Source organism: Henckelia pumila, unplaced genomic scaffold (assembly GCF_033568475.1).
Source record: "Henckelia pumila isolate YLH828 unplaced genomic scaffold, ASM3356847v2 CTG_525:::fragment_1, whole genome shotgun sequence".
In the NCBI taxonomy this organism is placed as follows: domain Eukaryota; kingdom Viridiplantae; phylum Streptophyta; class Magnoliopsida; order Lamiales; family Gesneriaceae; genus Henckelia; species Henckelia pumila.
In genome coordinates, this window is record NW_027331855.1 from 118683 (window position 1) to 146288 (window position 27606).

Here is a 27606-nt window from a genome sequence, read left to right on the forward strand (position 1 = left end):
CATATCTACCATGGACTAACAAGCATGAATTTCAGTTATGTACGTAGTGAGAAATATATATACATTGAAAATATTTATAAATTTCAGTATTGGTAACATGTGTTAGTAACGTTATGATTTTGGCCTTTTAGATCGTAAAAATTCAATTTTAGCTCGTTCTTGTAGGTTTAGTTTATTTTTGTGGAAGTTTTAATATGAGTATATATATATATATATATATATATTATTAATTGTTTGCCGTCACTTCAGATCAACTAAATTGGAAACAAATTATTAAAATTACAAATAACTGAAAGATACAATATTATTAATTATGATCTGATTTGAAATATAGATGTCCAAAATTTAAATATATATATATATATATATCTCGAAGGAATGTTGCAATTTTCATTAAAACAAAAAACGTACTCATAGTTGTTGGAAAAGGGAAAAAAGAGAGAGCATAGTTTCATCCCTGTACATAATTTTAGATTTGTATATATCTTCACCACTGATTGGAGCTAAACCAAAGTGCAACAGTTGTTAGAACAAAAGATTTTCCATTGTATCTTGTATGTTGTATGGTAAATGGATTGTGCTATTAATTTACGCTCTATATATTTTACGAATGTACTTTCTAAAATAAATTTACATTATAGTACTCTTCGTTAATGTTTCATAACACAAATTTATCTCAAAATTTATTAATTTGAAATTAAAAGTCGGATTTAGTTTTGTGAATAGCATTATCAAAATCATAACGACATAAAAATATAACGAATAAATGTTGTAAATTTCGCTGATTTAATCAACCACTTTCATCGTATAGTTTTTTTTTCTTTTTTTTTTTCCTTAAAAAAACTTCAATCCATGTACATTATTTATTATATTATTTTTTTTGTAAAATAAATGAAGATTAATCTTCGTTAACTAATGTTCGTGACACAAAGTTCATGTCTCGATCAAATTTTATTATTTTGGAATTTATTAGTATTCACAAATATATTAAGAAAAACAAAACAGATATTTATACTAGCTATTCATAAAAACTTGCACAAAACTCTCATAAGATCGTGTTACAAATTAATTTTTAAGATAAAATTTTAACTCGATTCGATTTATTAAAAAAATAATATTTTTATCATACAGATTAGATGAATTTATATAGCAACTAACAAAAAACTTAGTCATGAAATAAAAAGAGGGGGGAGCAGTGAAAATCACATGAGTTTCCGGGTTTCTCGTGCAGGGCAGGGGTGGGTAGAATCCTAATAATTATTACTTGTTCAACTGAATATTTAATTCCCCTGCCTGTCTTTTAACTGTCTTCTCAATCCCAAGCAACACCGTATGTAATGACCTTTTGTAAGTACATCCATGCATGCATGCATGTACTATATATCTATATATATATAATCAATATATACGTACACGTACTTAGGCAGATCCAGTTTATATATATAGACATATATCATATATGGGCGATCGAGCTAGAGAGGTCGGGTAAAAAATTTGTTTTTTTTAAAAAAAAAATATATTTAATTATTAGATTTTATAAAGATGTGAATTTCATCTCTTAATATCATTGCAATAAATTGATCTTATAAATTGGCCTAAATTACGATATTCAACGCCGTATAGAAACTTATACACAAAGATCTATATGACTATATTTACCAATTAAAAAAATCATAATTCAATGTAGATCAAATTATAAAATATATTTTTTTCCGAGGAAAGCGCGTAGATTTTCGAATATTTGAGCTATCAATTAACAAATTTCTTAATAATAATTGATATATATATATATATATATATTTGAGCTATTATTATTTGAACTATTTAGAATAGACAGTTTAACTAAACCCTTGTTAAAAGCAGTAAATGAAGAAAGCATGCATGATGAGTTAAACAGTTAATCTTTTCAAACACTAGCTATGTAGGGTTTACTTTTTAGTCACCTAAATTTCTGTTTCTTGGAAGTGTAAAAATTATTATCATTATTTTATTTATTTAATGATTAAAAATTTTAAGATATAGGTTGGATGGATGTTATGTGACACTGCAAAGTTTCATGATTCTTTAAATCAATTAAGTACGCAAAATCTCTCAGCCTCTTTAACATTCCGATCGATTATGCATGGTAGTTGGGGTTCTTTTACAGAAATATACAATTTTTTTTTTAATTCATGAGGATAATAAACTCTTTGCATTTCATATATTCGATATATAGACAGTAATACAAAAAATGTTCTGAGATTATTTTAAGTATTTTAACGTTTAATTAAATTTAATGAAGTCAGAAGATATATATATATATATATATATATATATATATATATATATGAAATATGACGGATAGGAGAGTGTACAATATGAATTAACCATGTGATTAAGTATTTATCGAGCCCTTCTTCATGCTATGGCAGCCGGGTCGATTTCGTTCATCTGTTTTGTTGTGGTGAGGGCAGGGGCAGGGCCGGACCCAAAAATTTGTTCAGGGGGCGCACTGAAGAGAAGAGCCATGTTTTGCTCCGCCCGGTGGTAGCTTGGGTGTCCAGTTTTTTTTTTATTTTTTATACATTAAATTTTGTTCAGTCGGGACACCGTTTGGTTCATATATTGGATGATGAGGGATTAATAATATAAGGATTTTTAATCAATATACTCGGATTAGACAATGGTGAATGACACTAATCCTTGGAAGAACTTGAGCCAAGCATTGGACAAAGCAAGAATGATTAATCAATCAATGTATTATCCTTCATACCAAACAATGTGACTGTGAACAATTTTAAAAATAAAAAGATACAAGTTAAACACATTAAAAAATTGAGAGGTTAGAAAATTTTAATTTGGATAAAAATAAAAATCTGACTCTGTTAGTAAATACAATTAATAAAAAATCACAAATACATAATTTATATCACTAAAAGACGAGCAAAAAAGTTAAACATTGTCTTCAATTCATAATAATTTATTATATAATTATTTGATAAGTCGCTAAATATTTTTATTTTTAAATATATAATATTAATATGAGTTAGACATTTACCATATTTTATTTTATTAAATAAATGATACAAGTATATAATAAAAATTTATATTCATATTGGTGAGGGAACCAATGGTTATGGATCGAGCCAGTGACGAAGTAGGAAAATTTTATTAGAGGTGGAAATTTCATTATTCTTATTTTCCAAAACACTATTAAAATAAATAACAATTTTATAAGAACTTTTATTGAACAATTGTGTCTTTGCATCATTTGGATTAATAGTCTTTTTTTAAAAAAATAATTATTAAATTAAAAAAATCCGTATTTAAGAGTTGTAGTTTGAATAAATTAAAAGGGGACAATGTGCTAAAATATTTTTAAAGAACAAATATTTATCAATGAAAGATGAATGACTAGAAGAGGCTCGAAGGAAATGAGGGTGGAAAAATTCGGTCCTATCCCATCGGGTGGATGGAAGAACATCATTGGTTCAAATTATGTGGGATCAATATAATTGATGTATGACCCACATGATTTGGACTAGTGAAAAAGTTTCACCTACCCCATGAGGTAGGATCGAAGTTTCCATGATGGAGGCGATCAAACTCACTGACCTTCTTTGACTCCGTATCTGTCTCTCTTGATCACCAAGCGTAAGCTAGCGAATACTTCGATTTTTCTTGGATTTCTTTAGTTTGAAAAAATCTTAACAATTTGTTGCCTATAGAAAATTATAACAATTACATATGTACAATGATTAAAAGTACTTTTCTCTCTGTATTCCATTTCATATTTAGAGATAGTAATAGTAACTTAGAACATGGTCTTTTGTACAAGGGTAGTGAGTTGGACCGGGCTTCATCTTAGTCTAGCCCACTATTAAAATTCAACGCAAAGTTTTGCTCTTTTTAGCTTTGGGTCGAGTCCTTCCACCTTCATCAATAATAAATTGAAAACCAATCCATCTAAAAATATATCATATAGAGTCCCAAAAAAAAATCATATAAACTTCAAACGTAATTAATTTAACTCAGCGAAAACTTTGATTAATAAAATTCTTAAATGATTTATCTACAAGGAAAAGCATATTATATATATTTTGGGTTATGTGAAGTCTATTATTATTATTATTAGCAAGAGCATGTGCAAGCAATTTTAATTAATCATTTTTAGTCGGAGCTATAATATGTTATGTTAATTAGACATCTATGAAGCAGTGTCATCAAGCTGCACCACGTGTTCTTGGCTTTTCAAAAACGAACCTTCTCGTAAAACACAGATGTCACTTATTCAGATTATACATATCCATTCGCCTCAACTAATTATAATAAAATTGAACGTCTATATATATTTTTCTTGAATCGGACCAGAATAGCTAGTTACCGAAGTTTGGTTTAATTAATCAAGAAATTGAATCCCATCTACATCAACAAGACCATATATTTTCAATCGAAAGAATGGCAGATGAATTCAGGCTGGTGTCGCCCAACATAAACGACGAGGGGAGGCTACCGAGGCAGTACACGGAAGAGGGCCAAGGCGCCAAGAAAAACATATCTCCGCCGCTGCAATGGTACAATGTGCCCGACGGGACAAAAAGCCTGGCCCTGATCGTGCTGGACGTTGATGCGCCGGACCCCGCCGGGCCGATCGTGCCGTGGACCGTTTGGGTGGTGGTGAACATCCCTCCGTCGCTGAAGGGGCTGCCGGAGGGATTCTCCGGCAAGAAAGAGGAGTCGGGAGATTATGCTCAGATAACAGAAGGGTATAGTGATTTGAAGAAGCCCGGTTGGAATGGGCCTAAGATGCCTAACCATGGTCATCGGTTCGAGTTCAAGATATATGCTTTAGATGATGAATTGCACCTTGGTAATAAGGTCAGAAGAAATTTAATCCGCATTTTAATTTTTTTTAAAAAAAAAAATAAAAAATCAGAGAAATACGAAATAAATATAATTAGACTAGCTAACATATGTATTTTGCGATTTGGTTGCTTCATTAGTTGTATTTGTTTTGAATTTGCAGGTAACAAAGGATAAGGTGGTGGAGGCCATTGAAGGGCATGTCCTTGGGGAGGCTGTCTTGACTGCTTTCTTCTAATTTTCTTCCCTTTTGTATTTGTTTGTTGTTCTTTTGAGTTTTTCTCGCTGTAATTAAAGAATAATAATACGAGAGTCAAAAAATTAAAATAGGTTATATACCTTTTCGCACATTTTTTTTTTTTTCACCGATTTTAAGCTATTTCTCTCAACAGTGGTTCAAAATGCTTATGTTGTACATTCGGTAACAGCTAGCGCTTTCAATTTATTATGAAACTGAATTTTCAAATCGTATTATAATATCATCATCGGTAAATACATAGCTCAAATTATATTCTTTTTTCAATTATGTGGTGCATATTCACAAGCACGATCCATTACATTTGTCGTATCAATGATGAATCGAAAAATAGCTATAGATGAACTGTCATGACCCATGAGGAAGACTATAGTCAGCGTAACACTTTTGACCGAGATTTTATTGGACACGGGAGGAGTCGGCTTTGAATGTGAACTTGGATTTTGTCGATTGCCAATGGTGTAGTCAATGGTTCATATTGTAAGGATTCGATATTAATTTGTAAATTAAATTGGCAAGATCTAGTGTTAATTATTTTAAAGTGCAAAATTTAAATAATAAAGTCAAATAAATTATTTGTGTGCTAAAAATATATATTTTTTGCAAAAATAATTAAGCCAAATAAATTATTTATGTTAAAAATATATATTAATAAATATCGATTTATAAAGGATATTAAAATATATATTTTATTTATAAAACACAAAAAAATTAAAATAACTCAAGCTGAGGTCAAAATCCAATTTCAAATTAATAAAATAAAACGCACATTTAAACCAATATTTATCTAATAGCTATATGATATATATAACCTCTCTTCTCGTTAACATCATCGTTATCTTCTCTGCTTTCCCGATCCTCATTCTTTTCTTTTCAAAAATTTTTTCTTTCACTTTAAACGCTCATGTCTTTTTTGTTTTTGGCCGGATTTTAAAGATAAATGTAGATTCGAAATCCTCTTTGACGAGAGCTAGATAGTGATACCAATTTCGTAAGGTTTTATCACATCACCTAAAACCTATCTCCGATCAGTTGCCGTCGTTCGCCGCACCGAACCACCGCCGTTACTTGTACTTGAGTTCTTGGGACGTCGGGAGTTCGAATCATTAGTTTAGCTTGATAGTCAGAAGCTGTATAAGTGTGAGCAGATTTTTAATTCAAGTTATGCGAGTTTCGGTTTGATTTTGATTCAAGTAATTGATAATTGTTGTGTTTTGGATGTAGGAACAACATTTTTGTGGATTCGAGGTATCGAATGGAATTTTCGGATTGTTCTAATTTGGGTATTTCGACATTCAGGAGTCGTTTATTCATTGTTTGGATAAGATATTTAATATGAAATATGAATATTTGAAAATATTAGTTGATTTATAGACTTATTCCGATAATTCTCAGATTTATACAAAGGAATAGGAATTAATATGAAACAAATGTTTTTTCACAAAAATTGGACTATTCAAAAAATACTTGAGATATTTATGTGATAAATTAAGTGTTGGTTGAGGTACATATGAGTTGTTTATATTACGATGCCTATAATGACATGTAATGATATTAAATATTTTGTAATGAGTGATAACATGTTTTATGTGCTTATCTGGATTATATGATTGCATTCACTCGTTTACATTGATTGTTAATGTGCCGAATAGAGAATAATCCCTATTTTTTTTTTCTAAAATAAAATAAATTTCAAATACATTTTTATTGGAAAATATTAAGGGATATTCGTCAAATAAGCACGTTGACAATTTTTCATAGCACGTTGAGCCTTGACTCCGTTGAATGCTATTTATATTGATATCTTGAGATGTATTGAGTCATCTCTGGAGCTAGTGATATAGGATTTAGCACACTTCAGATGTGGGCACGAGGCAGGCCAAATCGCTCCCGTCGCCCTCGGGCTCCTGATGACAACATGAGGCAGGCTGGGTAGCTCCCGTCGCCCTCGATGCTATGTGCGTGGTTGAGCAGTGATGATTCGAGGTCTGCTGCGTTCCTGGCACGGGTGGCCACTGCGATTATTGTGATATGATTATTTGGACTCCATTTGGTATCCTTTATTACATTGATACCTGGCACGCATTGCATTTCATTGCATTTTACTTGATTTTATTCATGTAAGTTATATTTGTCGTAATTTTCCTAGTTCATCGGGGTCCGACCTCTGTTTTCTTTTATGCTGTGGTTGTTTGTGATTCCATATCGGGTTATTCGGGGGAATTTGACGCATCTGGTGGAGCGTCATCTAGTGGTACACAGTAAGTTGAGTGTGGATTCGAGTTCCCATATATATATATATATATATATATATATATATATCATATTAGCGAGTTTTATATTTTTCGGGTACATACCCTGTGTATCTGTATTGATAGTTTTTACTTTATTTTGGATTGTTGTTTGTGTGTTGAGCCTTGCCGGCTCTGTATGTGTTTAGTCCTGGCCAGTGCGGCTATAAGTTTGTAAATTGGTGATGTGACTCTATTTTCGAGTATATTATGTTAGTTGTGTTGTATATGTTTTTGGGATGTCCTATTTACGAATTGGTCATGCCGAATTTTTTGTAGGCCCAAAACGCAAATTTTTAACTTGTTTACGATGTTTACATTAATTAATACTGAATGTTTGATAATTAAATATTAAATCAGGACACGGGCCCTTTCACTTGGTATCAGAGATAAACTGGGATATGCTCGAATTAGAGTATAGGACACTCGAGTTTAGACACTAACAAAATGTTTGCGTATGTGTGTGACCACTTGTTCTTACGTGACTTACTTGTTGTGTTTATTATTTGAACTTATTTGATAGAACTAGTCATTATTGGATTTGGAACTTAGTTTATGAATTATCTTTAGAACTCTGAGTTCCTCTAATAGTCATATGTTAGTTACGATATTTTTATCTGTATTTAAATCCTTGTGTCTTGTAGAATGGCACCGGGAGGAAGAGGTAAAAAAGAAAAGGAAGTTGTAGAAGAGTCTGCAGCAGAAAATATTAGAAATCTTGATGATATTGTCAGAAGAAAACGTGGTCGACCAGCTGTCCAGCCTCCGAAAGATGTGGAATTAGAGGTGGAACAACAGCCACGGGTAAATCCTGACAAGGGAAAAGTTGTCCAGGCTGAGGCTGATCCAGAAATGGCTAAATTGATTGAGAAGATGGGAGGAATACGCCTAGTTATTTCTCAATTTCAAGAGTTGCGTCCTCAAAAGTACTTTGGCAATGAAGGAAGTGAAAAAACTGCAAACTGGTTGAAAAGTCTCAACACTATGTTTAATGGACTAGAGTATCAAGATGAAATTCGATTGAAGTTGGTTCCGTTTCAGCTTAAAGAACGTGCGCAACTTTGGTGGGAAACGACAGCAAAAACACTTTTTGATTCTGATGAAAAGATCACATGGGAAGTATTTCGTACTCAATTTGTACAGGAATATGCACCACCATCCTATTATTCTGCTGAAGATGATGAATTTAATATGTTGGTGCTAGGCAATAAATCTGTTTTTGAATATGCTTCTCAGTTTTCTGCTCTTCTGCCTTATGTCCCATATGTTGCAAAAAGTGATCGGTCAAAGTTTTCACATTTTATAAAGGGGCTTACACGAATGATCCACACGTTGGTAACTACTGGAACTCCATCGACTTATATGAAAGCAGTAGAAAAGGCAAAGAATATTGAAGCAAGTCTACTCAGGGGTGATCAATCCCAGCATCTGTTTCTCAAGGAGCTGGAAGTAGTTCACAGACACCAATGAATTTACCTTCACATATACCAATGGGTTTACCTTTAGCTCGATAAGTCCACCCCGTGTAAGGACCCGATTTTAATATGATAAGTAATTTGTGTGTTAAAAATATGTATTAATAAATATCGGTTTATAGACGATATTAAAATACATATTTTATTTATAGAGTACACAAAAATTGAAATAACTCGAACCGGGTCAAGTTGTAACCTCGAATGAATAAAATAAAACACACATTAAACTGAAACATATTTTAATGGATATATATCTATATATAGATTTATAAATATAAGATATATATCATCACCTTTCTCTTTCTTCTGAGGTCGCGTCCGTTCTCTGTTTTTTACTTTTCAGATTTCTTCATCGCTTCAAATCGCTGTAACTTTTCCGTCGGTTATCGATTTTCAAAAGTAAATATAGATTCAGAATCCTCTCGACGAGAGCTAGATAGTGATACCGATTTCATAAGGTTTCTCGCAAACTGTTCGAACGCGATTTCCGGCAACCGCGCCGTTCGCCGATCGGCGGCAAAATGAAAGGGCCCGTGTCCTGATTTAATATTTAATGATCAAACAATCATGATTAATTAATGTAAACAGCAAAAACGAGTTAAATTTTTGCATTTTGGGCCTACAAAAATTTTGGCATGACCTATTCGTAAACAAGACATCCCAAAAAACCTGTACAAAACAATATATACTCGAAAATAGAGTCACACCATCAATTTACAAACCTATAGCCGCACTGGCCATGACTAAACACATGCAGATCCGGCAAGACTCAATCACACCAACAAAGTAAACACTATCAATACAGATACACAGGGCATTCCCCGGAAAATATAAAACTCGCTAATCTGATGTATACATATATCTGGGAACTCGACTCCATGCTCGACTCATTGGGTACCACTAGATGACGCTCCACCAGATGCGTCAAATCCCCCTGGATAACCTGCTATGGAATCACAAACAACCACATCATAAAAAAAAAAACAATCAACAGTAGCTCTACAATTCATCAGTGTATCCATACCCAAAATACAGTCAAAATCAGACATAGCTAGTTTGATTAGATTGGTTATCATGATTTTATCCTCAAATCTAATCACACAATTCAAAACTATCTCATTAGACATCAAGAAAACACCAGCAGTAGTAGCTACAGACACAATATCCAACAACGGAGTAAAAACAATCTCATGCTCATTAGCAAATGTAACAGATAAAAATGAATGAGATGCTCCTATGTCTATAAAAATACGTGCAGGATACTCAAAAATATAACAAATACCTGCAATGACTCCCCCAGGTGCATCTTGTGCATGATCTTGAGTCATGGCATGCACTTGAGCCTGCTGTGGCCCTGGAAAACACTGCTGACTCTGAGGAGATGGATACCTAGGTTACTGCGTTGGCTGTACCGGAACATAAGACTGTGTAGGAGCAAACTGCGGTACAGGAGCATATGGCCTGAACGATGGTCTTCCAGGAAATTGGCCAAATTGTTGTGGCTGCACTTGCTGTCTTCCAGCATTTGGACATACTCTAGATGAATGTCCAGCCTGCCCACAAGTATAACAAGTCCCTAGAAATCCTGTACAATGTGCACTCAAATGATTACCACCACATATGTCACAGTACACCCTACCAGACGATCCAACTGAACTTCCACCACGATTACCACTGGAAATGGAGGAACTGGACTGTGGCTTCTTTTTAAATGGCTTCCCCCTAGCTTTAAACCAAGTCCTTTTCGCTTGCTGAGCAGATTGCGTAGGCTGATATGAAGTTAAACCCACCGGTGTTTGCGAATTGCTTCCAGCTCCTTGAGGAACAGATGCTGGGATTGGTTGTGGTTCACCCCTGAGTAAACTCGCTTCAATCTTCTTTGCCTTTTCTACTGCTTTCATATAAGTAGAGGGAGTTCCAGTAGTCACAAAATGTGGATCGTTAGTATAAGCCCCTTTAGAAAGTATGAAAGCTTTGACCGATCATTCTTTGCAACGTGTGGGACATAAGGCAAAAGAGCAGAAAACTGAGAAGCATATTCAACAACATATTTATTGTCTTGCACCAACAGATTAAATTCATCTTCTTTAGCAGAATAATAGGATGGTGGTGCATATTCTTGTGCAAACTGAGTACGAAATACTTCACATGTGATCTTTTCATCAGAAGTAGAAAATGTTTCTGTCGTCGTTTCCCACCAAAGTTGCGCTCGGTATTTAAGTTGAAAAGGAACTAATTTTAGTCGAATTTCATCTGGATACTCTAGTCCATTAAACATAGTGTTGAGACTTTTTAACCAGCTTGCAGCTTTTTCACTTCCTTATTGCCAAAGAACTTTTGAGGACGCAACTCCTGAAATTGAAAAATTATTAATCGTATTCCTCCCATTTTCTCAATCAATTTGGCCATTTCTGGTTCAGCCTCAGCCTGAACAGCTTTTCCCTTGTCAGGATTTACCTGTGGCTACTGTTCCACCTCTAATTCCACATCCTTTCGAGGCTGGACAGCTGGTCGACCATGTCTTCCTCTGCCAATATAATCAAGATTTCTAATATTTTCTGCTGCAGACTCTTCTACAACTTCCTTTCCTTTTCTACCTCTTCCTCCCGGTGTCATTCTACAAGACACAAGGATTTAAATACAGGCAGAAATATCTTAACGAATACAGAACTATTATACGAACTCAGAGTTCTAATAAAAATTCATAAACTAAGTTCCAAAGCCAAGTACTACTAGTTTTATGAGATAAGTTCAAATCAAACAAAAAAAGTCACGTAAGAACAAGTAGTCACACACATACGCAACCATTTTGTTAGTGTCTAAACTAGAGTGTCCTAGACTCTAATTCGAGCATATCCCAGTTTATGCTTTGATACCAAATGAAAGGGCCCGCCCATGTCCTGATTTAATATTTAATGATCAAAAAATCAGGATTAATTAATGTAAACAACGAAAACGAGTTAAAATTTTGCGTTTTGGGCCTACAGAAATTTCGGCATGACCTATTCGTAAACATGACATCCCAAAAACCTGTACAAAACAATATATACTCGAAATAGAGTCACACCATCAATTTACAAACCTATAACCGCACTGTTCAGGACTAAACACATACAGAACCGGCAAGGCTCAATCACACCAACAAAGGAAAAACTATCAATACAGATACACAGGGCATTCCCCGAAAAATATAAAACTCGCTAATCTGATATATACATATATCTGGGAACTCGACTCCACGCTCTACTCACTGGGTACCACTAGATGACGCTCCACCAGATGCGTCAAATCCCCCTGGATAACCTGCTATGGAATCACAAACAACCACAACATAAAAAGAAAACAGGGGTTGGACCCCAGTACGACGAACTAGAAAAATTACGATAAATATAACTGACATGAATACAATCAAGTAAAATGCAATGCAATGAGATGCAATGTAATGCGTGACAGGTATCAATGGAATAAGAGATACAAAATGGAGTTCAAATAATCGTATCACAATAATCTCAGTGGCCACCCGTGCCAGGAACGCAGCAAACCTCGAATCATCACTGCTAATCCATACACGTAGCATCGGAGGTTGACAGGAGCGACTTCGTCCAGCCTCATGTTGTCATCAGGAGTGTGGTACGTAGCATCGGAGGGCGACAGGAGCGACCTGTCTGTGCCTCATGCTATCTCAGGAGTACACTAAACAATGTCACTCGCTCCATGATGACTCAATACATCTCAAAAGATCAATATAAATAGCAGTCAAAGGAGTCAAGGTTCAACGTGCTATGAAAAATTGTCAATGTGCTTATTTGACGAATATCCCTTAATATTTTATAATAAAAATATATTTGAAATTTATTTTATTTTATTAATAGAAAATAGGGATTATTCTCAATTATACACATTAACAATCAATGTACATGAGTGAATGCAATCATATAATTCACATAAGCACATAAAACACGTTATCACTCATTACAAAATATTTAATATCATTACATGTCATTATAGGCGTCGTAATATAAGCAGTTCATACGTACCTCAACCATCACTTAATTTACCACAGAAATATCTCAAGTATTTTTTGAATAATCCAATCCTGTGGAAAAATCATTTTTTTCATATCAATTCCTATTTTTTTTACAAATCTAAGAATTACGGAACTAATTTAAAAATCAAATTAACATTCCAAAAAAGTCATCGTTAATATCAAAACATCCTATCAATGACCAAATATCGAATATACGACGCTAAAAGTAAAAAAACTCAACTTTTCAGAATCTGAAATTTTCCATAAAATTTTTAATAAATCCTAAAATTAATATAGGACAATTTTAACGCATCGAAACATCTAAACATTGATTTAAATAACCCTAAAATTCAAAAATCCCAACTAAAATAATCTGGAAATTCGAAATAATTCCAAATAAATTCTGAAAATTAACCGATACCGTCAATCGGCTTCAGTCTAATACTTACAATGAAGAATAAATCAAATATCAATTATTGAACATCAATTGAATCGAAATTCCCAAATTTCCGAAACCCTACTCTCGAAATTTACCTCAAAGATTCGAATTTGAGCTTTAAACAACATAAACCACCTTCTTCCTAGTCTAAACGGCGACTGGCGGCAGCAAAGAGCGGCGAACGGCGCGGTTGCCGGAAATCGCATTTGAACAGATTGCGAGAAACCTTATGAAATCGGTATCACTATCTAGCTCTCGTCGAGAGGATTCTGAATCTATATTTACTTTTGAAAATTGATAACCGACGGGAAAGTTACGGCGATTTGAAGCGATGAAGAAATTTGAAAGTAAAAAACATAGAACGGACGCGACTTCAGAAGAAAGAGAAAGGTGATGATATATATCTTATATTTATAAATCTATATATAGATATATATCCATTAAAATATGTTTCAGTTTAATATGTGTCGTATTTTATTCATTCGGGGTTAAAACTTGACCCGGTTGGAGTTATTTCAACTTTTGTGTGCTCTATAAATAAAATATGCATTTTAATATCGTCCATAAACCGATATTTATCAATACATATTTTAACATACAAATTAATTAACATATTAAAATCGGGTCCTTACAGCAGGTCAGTCTGATAAATTCATTGTTGCTTCTGATGGATGTCTGCGTTATAATGGTAGACTTGTGGTTACGAATTTGATAGATTTGAAAGAAGATATATTACGAGAAGCTCATTGTAGTCGGCATAGTGTACATCCTGAAATTAGAAAGATGCATCATATCTTGAAAGCCCATTACTGGTAGGAAGGTATAAAGAAAGATATTTATGACTTTGTGGCCAAGTGTCTGACGTGTCAACAAGTGAAGGTTGAAAGAATGAGACCAGGTGGTATGTTACTTAGTCTTGAAGTACCACAGTGGAATTGGGAACACATTACTATGGATTTCGTGACACATTTACCTCGTTCTAATCGCGGTTGTGATGCCATTTGGGTTATTGTGGATAGATAGTCTAAATCTTCCCATTTTATTCCTTATGATTGTACTTGTACATATAAGAAAATGGCAACACTGTACATTGATCAGATAGTGAGATTGCATGGTGTGCCAGTTACCATAGTATCAGACCGTGATCCCAGATTTACTTCTAAGTTTTGGGCTAGTTTGCAATCAGTTTTGGGTTCTAAATTGTCCATGAGCACTGCTTATCATCCATAGACAAATCGTCAATCTAAAAGAACTATTCAGACGCTTGAAGATTTATTACGAGCTGTTGTGATGGATTTCAGTGGTGGTTGGCAAGAATCATTATCTTTGGTGGAATTTTCTTACAATAATAGTTATCAAGTATCTATCGGGATGACATCATTTGAAGCCTTGTATGACAGAAAATGTAGATCTCCGATATGTTGAGAAAAATTAGGAGAATTCCAGTTGTCAGGACCAGAATTTATCCAAGAGATGAAAGAAAAGGTTGAAATGATCAGGAAAATGATGAAATCAGCCCAGGATCGTCAAGCCAGCTATGCTAATAACAGACGTAGACATTTAGAATTTCAGGTTGGCGATTTTGTTTTCTTGAATGTATCACCATTTCGTGGTACTATGAGATTTGGGCGTAAAGGGAAATTAGCTCCTCGTTATATCGGTCCGTACGAGATTATTGAAAAGATTGGTATTTTGGCATATCGTTTGAACTTGCCGCAGAGTTTGTCTGCGATACATGATATATTTCATGTATATATGCTGCGAAAGTATGAACTATATCCTTCTCATATTTTGAGGGCTGATGATGTGGAATTGGATAGTTCCCTTAGCTATATTGAATATCCAGTGCAGATTTTTGATCGTAAAGAAAAGCAACTTAGGAACAAGACGATTCCTTTGGTTATGGTCGAATGGAGTAGACATGGGAGAGAAGAAGCTACATGGTAATTAGAGTCTAGAATGCGTCAAGAATGACCTCATTTGTTTGACAATGTTATGAATTATGCCATGTACTCTGATTTTCCTATGTACTATCAGTGGTAGATGTTTGATCCCTTTGTATATAAGTTTGATGTGTGTTAATTTCGAGGACGAAATTTTTTTTTTAGAGGGGGAGAAATGTAAGGATCCGATATTAATTTGTGAATTAATTTGGCAAGATCTAGTGTTAATTATTTTAAAGTGCAAAATTAAAATAATTAAGCCAAATAAATAATTTGTGTGTTAAAATATGTATTAATAAATATCGGTTTATAGACGATATTAAAATGCATATTTTATTTATAGAGCACACAAGAGTTGAAATAACTCAAAACGGATCAAGATCCAACCCCGAATTAATAAAATAAGAGACACATTTAAACCAATATATATCTAATAGCTATATGATATATATAACCTCTCTCCTCGTTATTCATCATCGTCATCTTCTATGGTTTCCCGATCCTTGTTCTTTTCTTTTCAAAAATTTTTCCGTCACTTTAAATGCTCGTATCTTCTTCGTTTTTGGTCGGATTTCAAAAGTAAATATAGATTCGGAATCCTCTCGACGAGAGATAGCTAGCTAGTGATACCAATTTTGTAAGGTTTTATCGCATCACCTGAAACCTACCTCCGGCCAGTCGCCGCTGTTCGCGGCCATCTGTCGCACCGAACCAGCGCCGTTACTTGTACTTGAGTTCTTGGGACGTCGGGAGTTCGAATCATTAGTTTAGCTTGATAGTCAGAAGCTGTATAAGTGTGAGCAGATTTTTAATTCAAGTTATGCGAGTTTCGGTTCGATTTTGATTCAAGTAATTGATAATTCTTGTGTTTTGGATGTAGGAACAACATTTTCGTGGATTCGAGGTATCAAATGGAATTTTTTCATATTGTTCTAATTTGGGTATTTCGACATTCAGGAGTCGTTTATTCACTGTTTGGACATTGATATGATGATTTAATATGAAATATGAATATTTGGAAATATTAGTTGATTTTTAGAATTATTCAGATAATTCTCAGATTTGTACAAGGGAATATGAATTAATTTGAAACAAATGGTTTTTTCACAGGATTGGACTATTTGAAAAATACTTGAGATATTTCTGTGGTAAATTAAGTGTTGGTTGAGGTACATATGAGCTGTTTATATTACGACGTCTGTAATGACATGTAATGATATTAAGTATTTTGTAATGAGTGATAACGTGTTTTATGTGCTTATGTGGATTATATGATTGCATTCACTCATTTACATTTATTGTTAATGTGTCGATTTGAGAATAATCTATATTTTCTTTTACTAAAATAAAATATATTTTCAAATACATTTTTATTGAAAAATATTAAGGGATATTGGTCAAATAAGCACGTTGATAATTTTTCATAGCACGTTGAGCCTTGACTCCTTTGACTGCTATTTATATTGATCTCTTGAGATGTATTGAGTCATCTCTGGAGCTAGTGATATAGGATTTAGCACACTCCAGATGTGGGCACGAGGCAGGCCGGGTCTCTTCTGTCGCCCTCGGGCTCCTGATGACAGCATAAGGCAGGCCGGGTAGCTCCCGTCGCCCTCGATGCTACGTGCGTGGTTGAGCAGTGATGATTCGAGGTCTGCTGCGTTCCTGGCACGGGTGACCACTGAGATTATTGTGATACGATTATTTGGACTCCATTTGGTATCCTTTATTCCATTGATACCTGTCAAGCATTGCATTGCATTTCATTGCATTTTACTTGATTTTATTCATGTAAGTTATATTTTTCGTAATTTTTCTAGTTCATCGGGGTCCAACCTCTGTTTCTTTTATGCTGTGATTGTTTGTGATTCCATAGCAGGTTATCCAGGGGGATTTGACGCATCTGGTGGAGCGTCATCTAGTGATACCCAGTGAGTTGAGCGTGGAGTCGAGTTGCGATATATTTGTATATATATCATATTAGCGAGTTTTATATTTTTCGGAGACATACCCTGTGTATCTGTATTGATAGTTTTTACTTTATTTTGGATTGTTGTTTGTGTGATTGAGCCTTGCCGGCTCTGCATGTGATTAGTCCTGGCCAGTGCGGCTATATGTTTGTAAATTGGTGATGTGACTCTATTTTCGAGTATATTATGTTAGTTGTGTTGTATATATTTTTGGGATGTCCTATTTACGAATAGGTCATGCCGAATTTTCTGTAGGCCCAAAACACAAATTTTAACTCGTTTTCGTTGTTTACATTAATTAATCCTAAATGTTTGATGATTAAATATTAAATCAGGACACGACCCTTTTACAGATTCAATGCAAGTGAAATGTTCGCGCGAATATTTCACTTGCATTGAAAAATGGATCATTGGATCTGGCATGTGGGTACTAGCATCCACCTTACCGTGAACTTGCAAAATTTAGAATGTAATTTTACTTTGACCTAGATTTTATTTGATGTAGATGCGGATTGTAGATAATATAGTTTTTTTAAAAGCTAAACATCAATATGTGTATTACTTTAAAGCTAACATCAATATATTATTACGTATTGAACTCCGATGTTGCAAAGTTAATAGGCTATAAAGGAATATTTACACAATAAAATAACGAAATAAGAGGCTAAATAATGAGCCACGTCATTACCACTTCTTTTTTTTTTTTTTTTTTTTTTTTGTTGAAACCGACGTCATTACCACTTCTGAGCACATGCTTGATAAACGTACAAGAAGGGTTGATGATCCCGTGAGTAATTAATTGAATATCCGTCCAAGTCACCGTCAACTCTCAAATTCTCAATAGACATGGTGATTACTTTCACTGTCTGGTGTCTCCCAAGATTGAAAATTACAATCGAATAGTGATTGCTCTTACCGTCTCCGAAGAATCTAAATTACAATGGTAAGATAATCATATCGAAAATACAATTGAAAATCATCTTTTATTAATATTTTTTTTAAAAAAAAACAATTGTAACCGAAGAAAATGTACAAAATGGAGATATATCCTTGTTATATATAATTACCATGAATTTGTACACCATTAGTACGTTACGTGCAAAAAAAAATCATACATTCCCAAAGGCCAACACAAGACAAACAGTACTATGCGAGGAGCCTCTGCTAGCTGAAGAAAATGTAGAAACTTGAGAGAACTCGAGCTAGGCCGTTGAGAGGATAACTCGCAAAATTCAGATAACTCAATCGGACGACTTTCTAGCTTAGATCCTGCTGTGTAACACTACTAATTAATATGATATTGTTACAAAAATCTCAAAACTCAATCAACAAATGATATATATATATATATACCCACTAGTTTCACACATTATCCTTTCTTTTTCTTCATCTTCTACGTACCTTAGATTCCAAGTTAATTTATACATTTATGGTCACTCCTCTAGCACCATTCAAATGCCCACCTGCGCCCATTTCCATCGCATGAGCCGGGTTATGCCACCCGTGTTTAGCCGGTTCGTATTTCTCCCCGTCGCCCCACAGGGCGTACGCTTCCTCGCCATGCACCGCGTCGTCTCCGATCACGAGCTCCTCGTCCGGCATTCTAAGCGGTATAAATATCTTGATTAATAGAAGGATGATTGTTGTGGCAGTGAAATTCCAGCCAATTATAAACAGAGCTGCAACTATTTGCTTGACGAACAGTATTCCGCCACCGTAAAAAGCACCCTTGGTGTTTTTGACCGGCAGCAGCATGCTGCAGAGGGTGGGTTCCGCCAGGAGTCCGGTTAACCCCCCACCCAAAATTCCGGCCACCGCATGTGTGTAGAACACAGCTAATGTATCATCCACCTGTAACATTATGGGACATGATAATTATGTAAACACATATATATATTTTTTAATATCATTTGATTTTGCAACCTAGCAATTATATATAATTTTGGTAAACAAGCATGATAATCCATATCCTAGCTATCTGCAAAGAGAAAAGATTTCGGTTTCTCATCTTACAATTATTGAATTTTAATAAAAATATAAAATTTTAAAACCAAGTTTCCCAATTTTAGCATTAGTACTGTCTGATCGAACTACGTACGACATTTTTTTCTAGAAAAAAAAATAAATCTAAAATGGATCGAATTGATTAGGATTTTAATTAAAAATAATAAATGGCCTTAAAGATATATAAAAATAGAAAAAGGGAATACGATATTTTTTTTTATTAATTTCCAGAGACAGATACCTTCAAACAAATTTTCTATGTTTTCACTTTTACAAAGAAATTAACAATATACGTTCAACATTTCTAAGAGAAAAATGTAGTCGATAAAAACTTTAAAAATATAGGAGGAAAAATATAATTTTCATTTTTTGTTATCTTTCTAAAATCTGTCTATCGATATTTTAGAAAAGTAAAAACAGTTATATTCCATTTAAAAATTCCAAAATGTCAGCTTGGCATCCATTATTACAGAGGCCAAGTGTTTTGAGGAATCTTTAGTAGTTGGAAGCATGCATCGTTGGATCGTATATACTACATCAAAAATGTAAATTAATAAACACATTTCATTTTCTTGTATGTAAACTAATAACCACTTGCATGAATTTCTTCAAATATCCTAGAAATATTTAGGGGCAGAAGCGAAAAGATCGAGAACCGAAGATTCAAAAAATAATTTGTAATAATAAAATATAAAAATTAAGACTTTATTGTAAAGTAGAGGGATTAATGGTTACCTTTTGTAGCAAAGTTGACTTCTTGTGAAGAATGATCATAGAGAACCATGGGATGCTTCCAGAAAGCACACCATAAATTATAGCCGCCCACGATTGCACCACTCCTGTTCTTTCAATAATTTATACAGTCAGTAACAAGAAATTTAGCTTAATTTCTACTTGACTATTCAATAATTCCAAAAGTAACATATACCGCAATTATTTTATTTTGAAAGTTGTGCTAAAAAAGAGGGCTTGATTAATTAAATGGTCAAGAGAAGGTGATAAAAAAAAATTAATTTGATAATTTTCTTTGTAAGAAATATAGTTTTACGTATATTATTTATTAATAATCAGCTACCTAGCTAACTATAATCAATTATTAATTAATGACCTAGAACCTCAATGTTATCAATTGAATGACGAAGCCATCTATATAGTCAACTTTTGGTTCATTTCAACCTACAATTATAGGCACTACTTCATGATAGATCTAAGGGGTAGATGAGATCCTAGCATATGAGTAATACCCCAATCATGGATCCAACGGTTCGTATTTTTACATATAGGTGTAATTAATTATATATTGTTGACGTGGCAAATCATGAGACATTAGATCTACCATTGGGGTATTACCCATATGCTAGGTTGAAATCTATCGATCTAAGGTCATCATTTATCAATATATGCGGGGTTCACTAAAAAATAATGGACCCGCATTTATTGATAAATATCAACCATTAGATGCATGTTAAGGCAATGCCTATATAGATAGGATCTAACTTACCCCAACTTTTTATTAGACAACATTGTATTTTTTACTTAAATATGTATGTATGTGTGCTTTTTTTCAAATTATTTTGATAATTTATGTTATCTCATTTTAGTCTTGATCATATATTTTCTGATTTTTCACAATTTTAATCATTTTTCATCTGAAATGTATAATTATGTGACACTAAACACGTTAACATAGCATTGATGCTATGTCGGAATTAGAAGACACAAAGATAGGAGACTATAACGAAAACATAGAAAACTAAAATTGCTAGATGGAATATAACCTATAACTTAGGGCGAGAAAAGAAAAATGCTCGTGTGATTATTACCTTATAAAGGCTAACATTTTATTACCCTTAAAACTATTATATAACTTCAAAATTTCTAGTGAGATATGAACCCGATTAATGCACTAAATCTCATTCTTTTTTCTTTCGTGTATTTGAGACATAATATCGAGAAATTGATAAATATAAATCTTAAAAAATGCCCATATGATAAATTGTCGAGTATACCTGCACCAGGAGTAATGCAAGCCAAACCAGTAATCATCCCCTGAACAGCGCCTATAACCGAAGGCTTCCCAAAGTAGTATACATCGAGTGTTGTCCAAACAAGAAGGCTAGTGGCTGCTGAAATATTTGTATTCAGCACTGCCACTGAAGATACTAAATTCGCGGCGTATGGTGCCCCGCCGTTGAACCCGGACCACCCCATCCACAGCAACCCCGCTCCGGCAAGCATCAACAACACATTGTTTGGTACATACCGATCCCTATCTACTTTCAACCGCGGCCCTACCTATTTCAAGGGGGAAAACAAAAAGAAAAAAAGACAGTTAGTGAAAAACTCACTAATGATAACATAATCGAGACTGTATTATTTGGTACTCAGCTAGTTAACTGAATAAAAAATTTGATCAGTTGTAGTTATGCACAATCAATTCTCACCATGTTATACTATTCAATGAGTGTACTTTAATTTGATTTATTTTTTGACGATCGACCCCACTAGCTAGGGGTCACAAATTCACATTAATATTGGATGATGTTGCCAGTCAGATAGGAGATTGTGCGACTTGAATAGCGTTTGGGGGAACTTGTGGAAAATATTTCTGAGTTTTTTCTTAACAAATGTTCTCCAAAACACAACCTTAGTTGATTGGAATTCACAACTATCATATGTGGCGCATATGTTCTAGCTATGAATATATAGCTTCTCTACAAATGAGTTACGAAGGGTATGATCTTTTGGAACATATTCACGAGTCATGTTAAAATGATAAACTATTATAAAAAAATATTAAGATATTCTTCAATATTATTCCCATCGATAAAGAAATGTTTGACGAAGGATTTTAAATTCATGAAGCTGCTGTCAATCAAAATGCAACGAAAAGAACTTGAAAGCTTTGCAAGAGGGGAGAAAACAAGATATTGCGAACCCATGAACAATTGACTCATTCAGATGAAATCTAGGCAAAATTTAGCCATTCTTTAGTTGAAAAGCTACTTATTTTGAAATGGAATTTAGTAACTTAGAATAGCAAGCAGCTAAACAAGCTTTTCAAGAAAGAAAATTGTACCCAATAAGCCGCCGTGAAACCAGAAATCCCAGAAGCAAGATGAATAACATAGCCACCGGAATAATCAATCACACCCCAATGATACAAAAAGCCACCACCCCACAGGCTGTACGCACCCACCGTGTAACAAAAAGTCAGCCACAAAGGCACAAAAGCCATCCACGCCTTAATATTCATCCTCCCCAACACCGACCCCGCCACCAAAATCGTCGTGATTGCAGCAAAAGTGAACTGAAAGTAAACAAGCGAAGCCATTGGAATGAACGGCTCGTTCATTTTCGTTTCAATGGTGCCATTTGAATAAAGATGCGTGCTTTCCGGCACTGCCGCTCGCCTTGTCAGATACCTGCGATAATTCAAACATTAAACAATATCTCATCATCAAAAATGGGTGAAAATCGATATCTTGAACTGAAGATTAATTAAAGAATCGAAGATTTTGATCTAACTGTACTTTTGATCAAGAGCCGGGGCGCCTTTCCCCCAGAAGGGTAAGAGCTCGTCACCAAAAGCTTGACGATAACAGAGAAGAACCCAACAGATCAAGACAGCGGCGAAGGCATACAGCGCCATGAAAGCTGAATTAACAGCCCATTTCTTCTTCACGATGCTGGCGTAGAGGATGACCAGCCCCGGCATGGACTGGAGCCCGACCAGCGTCGCCGCCGTCAGCTGCCACGCGTTGTCTCCTTTGTTCAGCCAACCCGGAACCGCCGGCAGGCGTTCTTCATATGCTAGAGTTAGATTACTAGCCATCGATGATCTTAACTAACTGTGCGTACAGTTATTTCTCTCTTCGATCAAGATGAGATTTGATTGGCAGAATTAAGTTCTTGGATTGGTGCATAAAAAAGGGTGGCATTAAAGAAATGTGAAGTCTTGGTTGGGTTCGAGTGGGCCGCAATTTGCAACGCTGTGTTTGTTGTGGGGTTGAATGAATGACCATTTGCAAGTGATATGGTCAACGAGACTTTGGTTTTTGGAATCAGCCGCGGGGAAATTGGTCTGAAACTTCGGATGAATTAAGATGGCGCAAAATAATGCGTGGCTGATTTTGGTCGGGACAGTCCATGAGAATATTAAGAAAGTGAATGGTAGCTCGTAATTATTTGGTAAAATTGTTTTTTTTTGGTTTTATATATTTGTCACTTTGAATTTCAGTCCTTTATATTTTTAGATTTCAGTTTTAATCCGCTATTTTTATTTTTTTGGCAATTTTAGTCCTTTTTCCGACGTGGCGCTGACGTGGCATCAATTCAGCGCTGATGTGGAGCTGACGTGTGCAGTGCCACGTAAGCATTTTCGAATAAAAAGGACCGAAATTGCCAAAAATCGAAACATGCAGGACTAAAACTGAAATATGAAAACATAGAGGACCAAAATCGCAAAGTGACAAACATACATGACCAAATTTGCAGCTTTTCCTAATTATATTCATGTGTAAATATGAATTAATTTGCTATACCGACAAATAAATTATATATACATTCAAAAATGTTGGCTCTGCTGAAGGAGTGAAATGTTGTATCTAAAAGACGTATAATTTTATGTTTTATAGTTGAAAAACATGACACTTATCATTATAGTTTCTCATAACGATTTGTTCCGTTACATATATGAATGTATATTTGACAGTAATAAGATGAAACGGAAATATTGTTTTTCCAATGTTAGTATATTTTTCATCCCCAAAATTAATTAGCAATTGACTTGATGAGTTACACGTACATGAGACACTTTTCAACATTTGGTAAATTTAAACTAAAGAGCGCATAGTCTACCAAGGCTGCGAACATTTCATTCATACACCTAATTTTAGAAGCCCAAAAGTTTCTTTTCTTTACAAAACTTATCAAATCTCCACCCCACCATGAAACACGATTAACCCCAAAAGACCGACCAATTAATATATATATTCGTCTATTTTTTAAAAAGTTTAATTTGATATTGCTAATCAAGAATTTTTTTTTTTTTGGGCAAATGAAATGAGTCCGGCCACCTCCGAGAATATTCAGTTTGTAAGCAAAAAGTAATTAATTAGATGGCAACGTTAATTAATGTTACACGCCCTTGCATTAAATTCCTTGCTTTTCGAGACCTCAAATTGAAATGTCACACGTTGATGTTTCCTTTATTTGCTTGGATTGGAAATCAAAGTCCACAGTCCACTCAACTGACGGAATCCGGAATGGAATGTATGGAAACTTTCTGCACGCGCTTGGATCCAGGATTTGAAGAGACAAATATATGATATTCTATATATCCGTCTCATATATTTAGATTTATGTATATATCTTTTCGTATATTAAGAAATTCATTTAAAAAATAAATTTTACAAAGAAATATCAAACGTTGTCTCATTTTATCTTTATTGAACGAATGTTTTAATATATAGGATAAAAAAGGCTTGAAGTAATTAATATTGTATTTAATGATGAGAATATATGGTTAAATTAAAAGATAAAATAATATTAAATATAAAAATTGGATTATATAATTGTGATTATACTTGGAATTGAGAGTATCGAATAACCATGATGTTAGAGTTCTATCCAAAGTTTGAAAATATAAAACAATTTGTAGCTCTTCGACCATCCTCGAATATTTGCATACACTTAATCGACATAAACAACATTTTGGTTGTAGACTAGAGAACGAGAGGAGATGTTTAGTCGTTCGCGTTTCTTTTTTGTTATTGTTGTTGTTGTTTTTTTTTAAAAAAAATTCGGTGTAATTTTTTGCCCGCTTTGATGCGTATAAATTTCTGTTAACCATGATGTTGTACATATACCTCCAGCTTATAAAGGGCATAAGTACGTATAGTTTAGTTTATACAATAAATTAGTTTAATTCACTATATTTAATTCAATTTTCGCACGAGTACTCACTGATATATATGAGAGACAGATATTGCATGTTTAATATATGTAGATTGACCTATATAATAAACTTTTGGCACACTAAATGATCGAAATTTAGGTTAAGTGCAATAAATTTTGTTTTAATTTTGTTTTAATTTTGTTTTTGTTTTTTTGTTTTTTTAGATTTAATCTGACGAATCAGAATATCTAGAATCATGATGTCAATAATTTCAGCTCCAGTAAATATTGGAATAATTAAACGTGTAACTAAATTCAATTTATCACATTACGGCCAAATATATTCTTGTTAGTGAGATGACCAAAAACTTATTTAGTTTTTTTTTTACCAAAAAAAAACTTATTAACTTGAAATTTTAAAGGACTAAAAATGAAATTTGATAGGCAACATCACCAAAATTATAATTTTCCCATAATGAAACTATGTTTACAATTGACAATTCGATTACAGAGTTAGCAAACGATTTTAAATAGAATTTATTTCAAATTATTACTTATCTGTGAAATAACTTCAATGCTTTTAAAGATGATTATAAATTATGAGTAGTTCTACGTCTTCAGTGAGACGATCTCACGGATCTATAACAATGAGATGGGCCGATCCGGTCATATTGAAGTAAGAATTAATATTTTTAACATAAAAAATAATACATTTTTCCTAAAATAGGACACATCTTAATTATTCAAAATCGACATGTCATATAATATCATATATAGGAGTTTTTGTGATGAATTAAATATTTTCATTTTATTACAATGTTCTAAAAAGCGTTACGTGGTCAGTCTGTTGGAACACGGTCGTTCTCCGGATCGAAAAAGAAAGTGATACCTGGTGCAGCGAAAGTTTTAAAATTTTATATGGAACGATTCCATATGGGTATCAAATTCCTACGATTAAAATTGATAATATAAAATTTAAACAATATAAATTTTACCTTAAAATCTCGAAACGAGATTATGGACACCAACAGATTAAACTGCTCTTGTTGTATATCCCAGGAACTGATGAACGAACAATTCTTCAATCAGGTCCACGAACAGAAGTTTAATCCCTCTAATAGACTGCACTAGAAAGTCTATCAGAAGTTTCTGCGAAGAGATAGAACATATATGATCTGCTAATTCAGACTGCAAATTCGAAATTCACAGACTGAAAATTCTCTAAGACAGAGAGGGGGGGGGGGGGGGGGCGGCCGAAATTCCTAGACTGGAGGCTAGGGTTTTCGAAAATCTGAGTGTAAGTTGTATGCAATTTCTGTACTGCAATAACTTATTTATAATGTGGGCTGCTAACAGCTTAGGGCCCATTAGTCCTAAGTTCAAGCCTGACAAGCAAAGCCCGCATGTTCAGAAATTAATATAAAATTCATCGTGACTCAGATTGATAAACCAATTTCACCAATGTGCACAGAAACCATTTCTGCATTTTTTAAAGTCAAGATAAATTTTATGAATCCGAATTCAGTGGTTTCCAAAAATGTCCATCACTATGTCATTTTAGGAAATCTTATTCCCTCTACTCTTAAATAAGAAGTCCCACTTCTTTATTCACTAAATTTAACTCTTTAAATTTAATTATCTCAACGGGGATTAAAAATCCATTACTTGTGTGACCCTCAATGGTTCAGGGATACAGCTAGCCGTGGGCTCACAACTCCTTGTGACTCGGAACAACAATTTCCGACTTGCCCATCGAATCATGGTAAGAGCGCCTAGCAACATCGCCCCATGATTCCCTAGGTATTACTGATAGTGCCTGCAAGAACCAATAGATTTTGGTTAGCGTACAGTACGGTCCCTTCATCCATATATCCCGATCGAATCAACAACTATTGGTAAATCGAGAGTCGTTCGAGATTCGATAACTATGCAATGAATCTTGAAGATCAAATAGTGACATCGCATGTTGTGAGACCTCGATTCTAATCATCTAATCTCAGAATAAACAATAATTACGCATACAAGATCTAAGATTAAAAGCAAAGTTTTTTTTTTTTTTTTTTTTACACAGGGTGGCGCGCCTGCCCGGGCCTTCGAGAAAGGGAGCAGAACGCGCGGGCGCTCCTCATCAGGCGCGGGCGCGCATGGCCTGCTGTTTTAGCTCAAAAAAAGGCTCCAAAAGTGCAATCTAACACCCGGAAAGGCTCCGACATGATCCAACTAACACTTTTCCAACAACGAAGTATTCAATTACAAGAAAGAGTAGAACATGCATCAATTCTAAGTTCCAAAATCCAAAATACAAATCGAGTTCGAATACAATCTAAGTTCGATTTCAAATTCGTCTTCTACAATAACAAGGCCTCACTCTATCAACTCGACCACCTAGCCATGCGATCTCTGACTCGGTCCTGCCCCACCTGTTGCCAAGCACACATACAAAGACAAGACAACAGCCGGA

The 27606-nt window shown here is 34.2% G+C and overlaps 3 protein-coding genes across 8 annotated transcripts; 2 read left to right on the forward strand and 1 right to left on the reverse strand.

Moving 5' to 3' along the window:
- Nucleotides 1–4313: 4313 nt before the first annotated feature.
- LOC140872979 (uncharacterized) lies at nt 4314–5178 on the forward strand. Its single transcript, XM_073275923.1, has 2 exons — nt 4314–4857; nt 5006–5178. The coding sequence occupies exons 1-2, from the start codon at nt 4438–4440 to the stop codon at nt 5078–5080; spliced, it is 495 nt and encodes a 164-aa protein (XP_073132024.1). The 5' UTR covers nt 4314–4437; the 3' UTR covers nt 5081–5178.
- A 922-nt stretch (nt 5179–6100) lies between these two features.
- Nucleotides 6101–8935, forward strand: LOC140872978 (uncharacterized). 4 transcript variants are annotated; one of them, XM_073275922.1, is made up of 3 exons: nt 6101–6238; nt 6323–6346; nt 8034–8934. In XM_073275922.1, exon 3 carries the CDS (start codon nt 8035–8037, stop codon nt 8857–8859), a length of 825 nt encoding a protein of 274 aa, XP_073132023.1. In that variant the 5' UTR covers nt 6101–6238; nt 6323–6346; nt 8034; the 3' UTR covers nt 8860–8934. The 4 variants fall into 4 exon arrangements, with proteins under 4 accessions (XP_073132023.1, XP_073132020.1, XP_073132021.1 ...); XM_073275919.1 differs by lacking the exons at nt 6101–6238; nt 6323–6346 and adding an exon at nt 6543–7359; XM_073275920.1 differs by lacking the exons at nt 6101–6238; nt 6323–6346 and adding an exon at nt 6543–7151 and having other exon boundaries at nt 8034–8933.
- Nucleotides 8936–18273: 9338 nt separating this feature from the next.
- Nucleotides 18274–23232, reverse strand: LOC140872981 (ammonium transporter 2-like). 3 transcript variants are annotated; one of them, XM_073275926.1, is made up of 6 exons: nt 22781–23232; nt 22327–22672; nt 21257–21542; nt 19983–20086; nt 18645–19094; nt 18274–18512 (listed from the first exon to the last, which is right to left on the reverse strand). In XM_073275926.1, exons 1-5 carry the CDS (start codon nt 23080–23082, stop codon nt 18663–18665), a joined length of 1470 nt encoding a protein of 489 aa, XP_073132027.1. In that variant the 5' UTR covers nt 23083–23232; the 3' UTR covers nt 18274–18512; nt 18645–18662. The 3 variants fall into 3 exon arrangements, with proteins under 3 accessions (XP_073132027.1, XP_073132028.1, XP_073132026.1); XM_073275927.1 differs by having other exon boundaries at nt 18274–18515; XM_073275925.1 differs by having other exon boundaries at nt 18274–19094.
- Between the last annotated feature and the right edge of the window lie 4374 nt (nt 23233–27606).

What these genes read in the sequence shown, in the direction of transcription:
- LOC140872981 (XM_073275926.1), bottom strand. Translation starts at nt 23,082, where the DNA reads ATGGCTAGTAATCTAACTCTAGCATATGAAGAACGCCTGCCGGCGGTT. An exon ending in GCCCCGGCTCTTGATCAAAA is followed by an intron (nt 22,673 to 22,780) that starts GTACAGTTAGAT and finishes GAATTATCGCAG; the next exon opens with GTATCTGACAAGGCGAGCGG. An exon ending in GTTTCACGGCGGCTTATTGG is followed by an intron (nt 21,543 to 22,326) that starts GTACAATTTTCT and finishes CCCTTGAAATAG; the next exon opens with GTAGGGCCGCGGTTGAAAGT.
- LOC140872978 (XM_073275918.1), top strand. Translation starts at nt 7,050, where the DNA reads ATGCTATGTGCGTGGTTGAGCAGTGATGATTCGAG. An exon ending in TTGAGCAGTGATGATTCGAG is followed by an intron (nt 7,085 to 8,033) that starts GTCTGCTGCGTT and finishes TGTGTCTTGTAG; the next exon opens with AATGGCACCGGGAGGAAGAG.
- LOC140872979 (XM_073275923.1), top strand. Translation starts at nt 4,438, where the DNA reads ATGGCAGATGAATTCAGGCTGGTGTCGCCCAACATAAACGACGAGGGG. An exon ending in AATTGCACCTTGGTAATAAG is followed by an intron (nt 4,858 to 5,005) that starts GTCAGAAGAAAT and finishes TTGAATTTGCAG; the next exon opens with GTAACAAAGGATAAGGTGGT.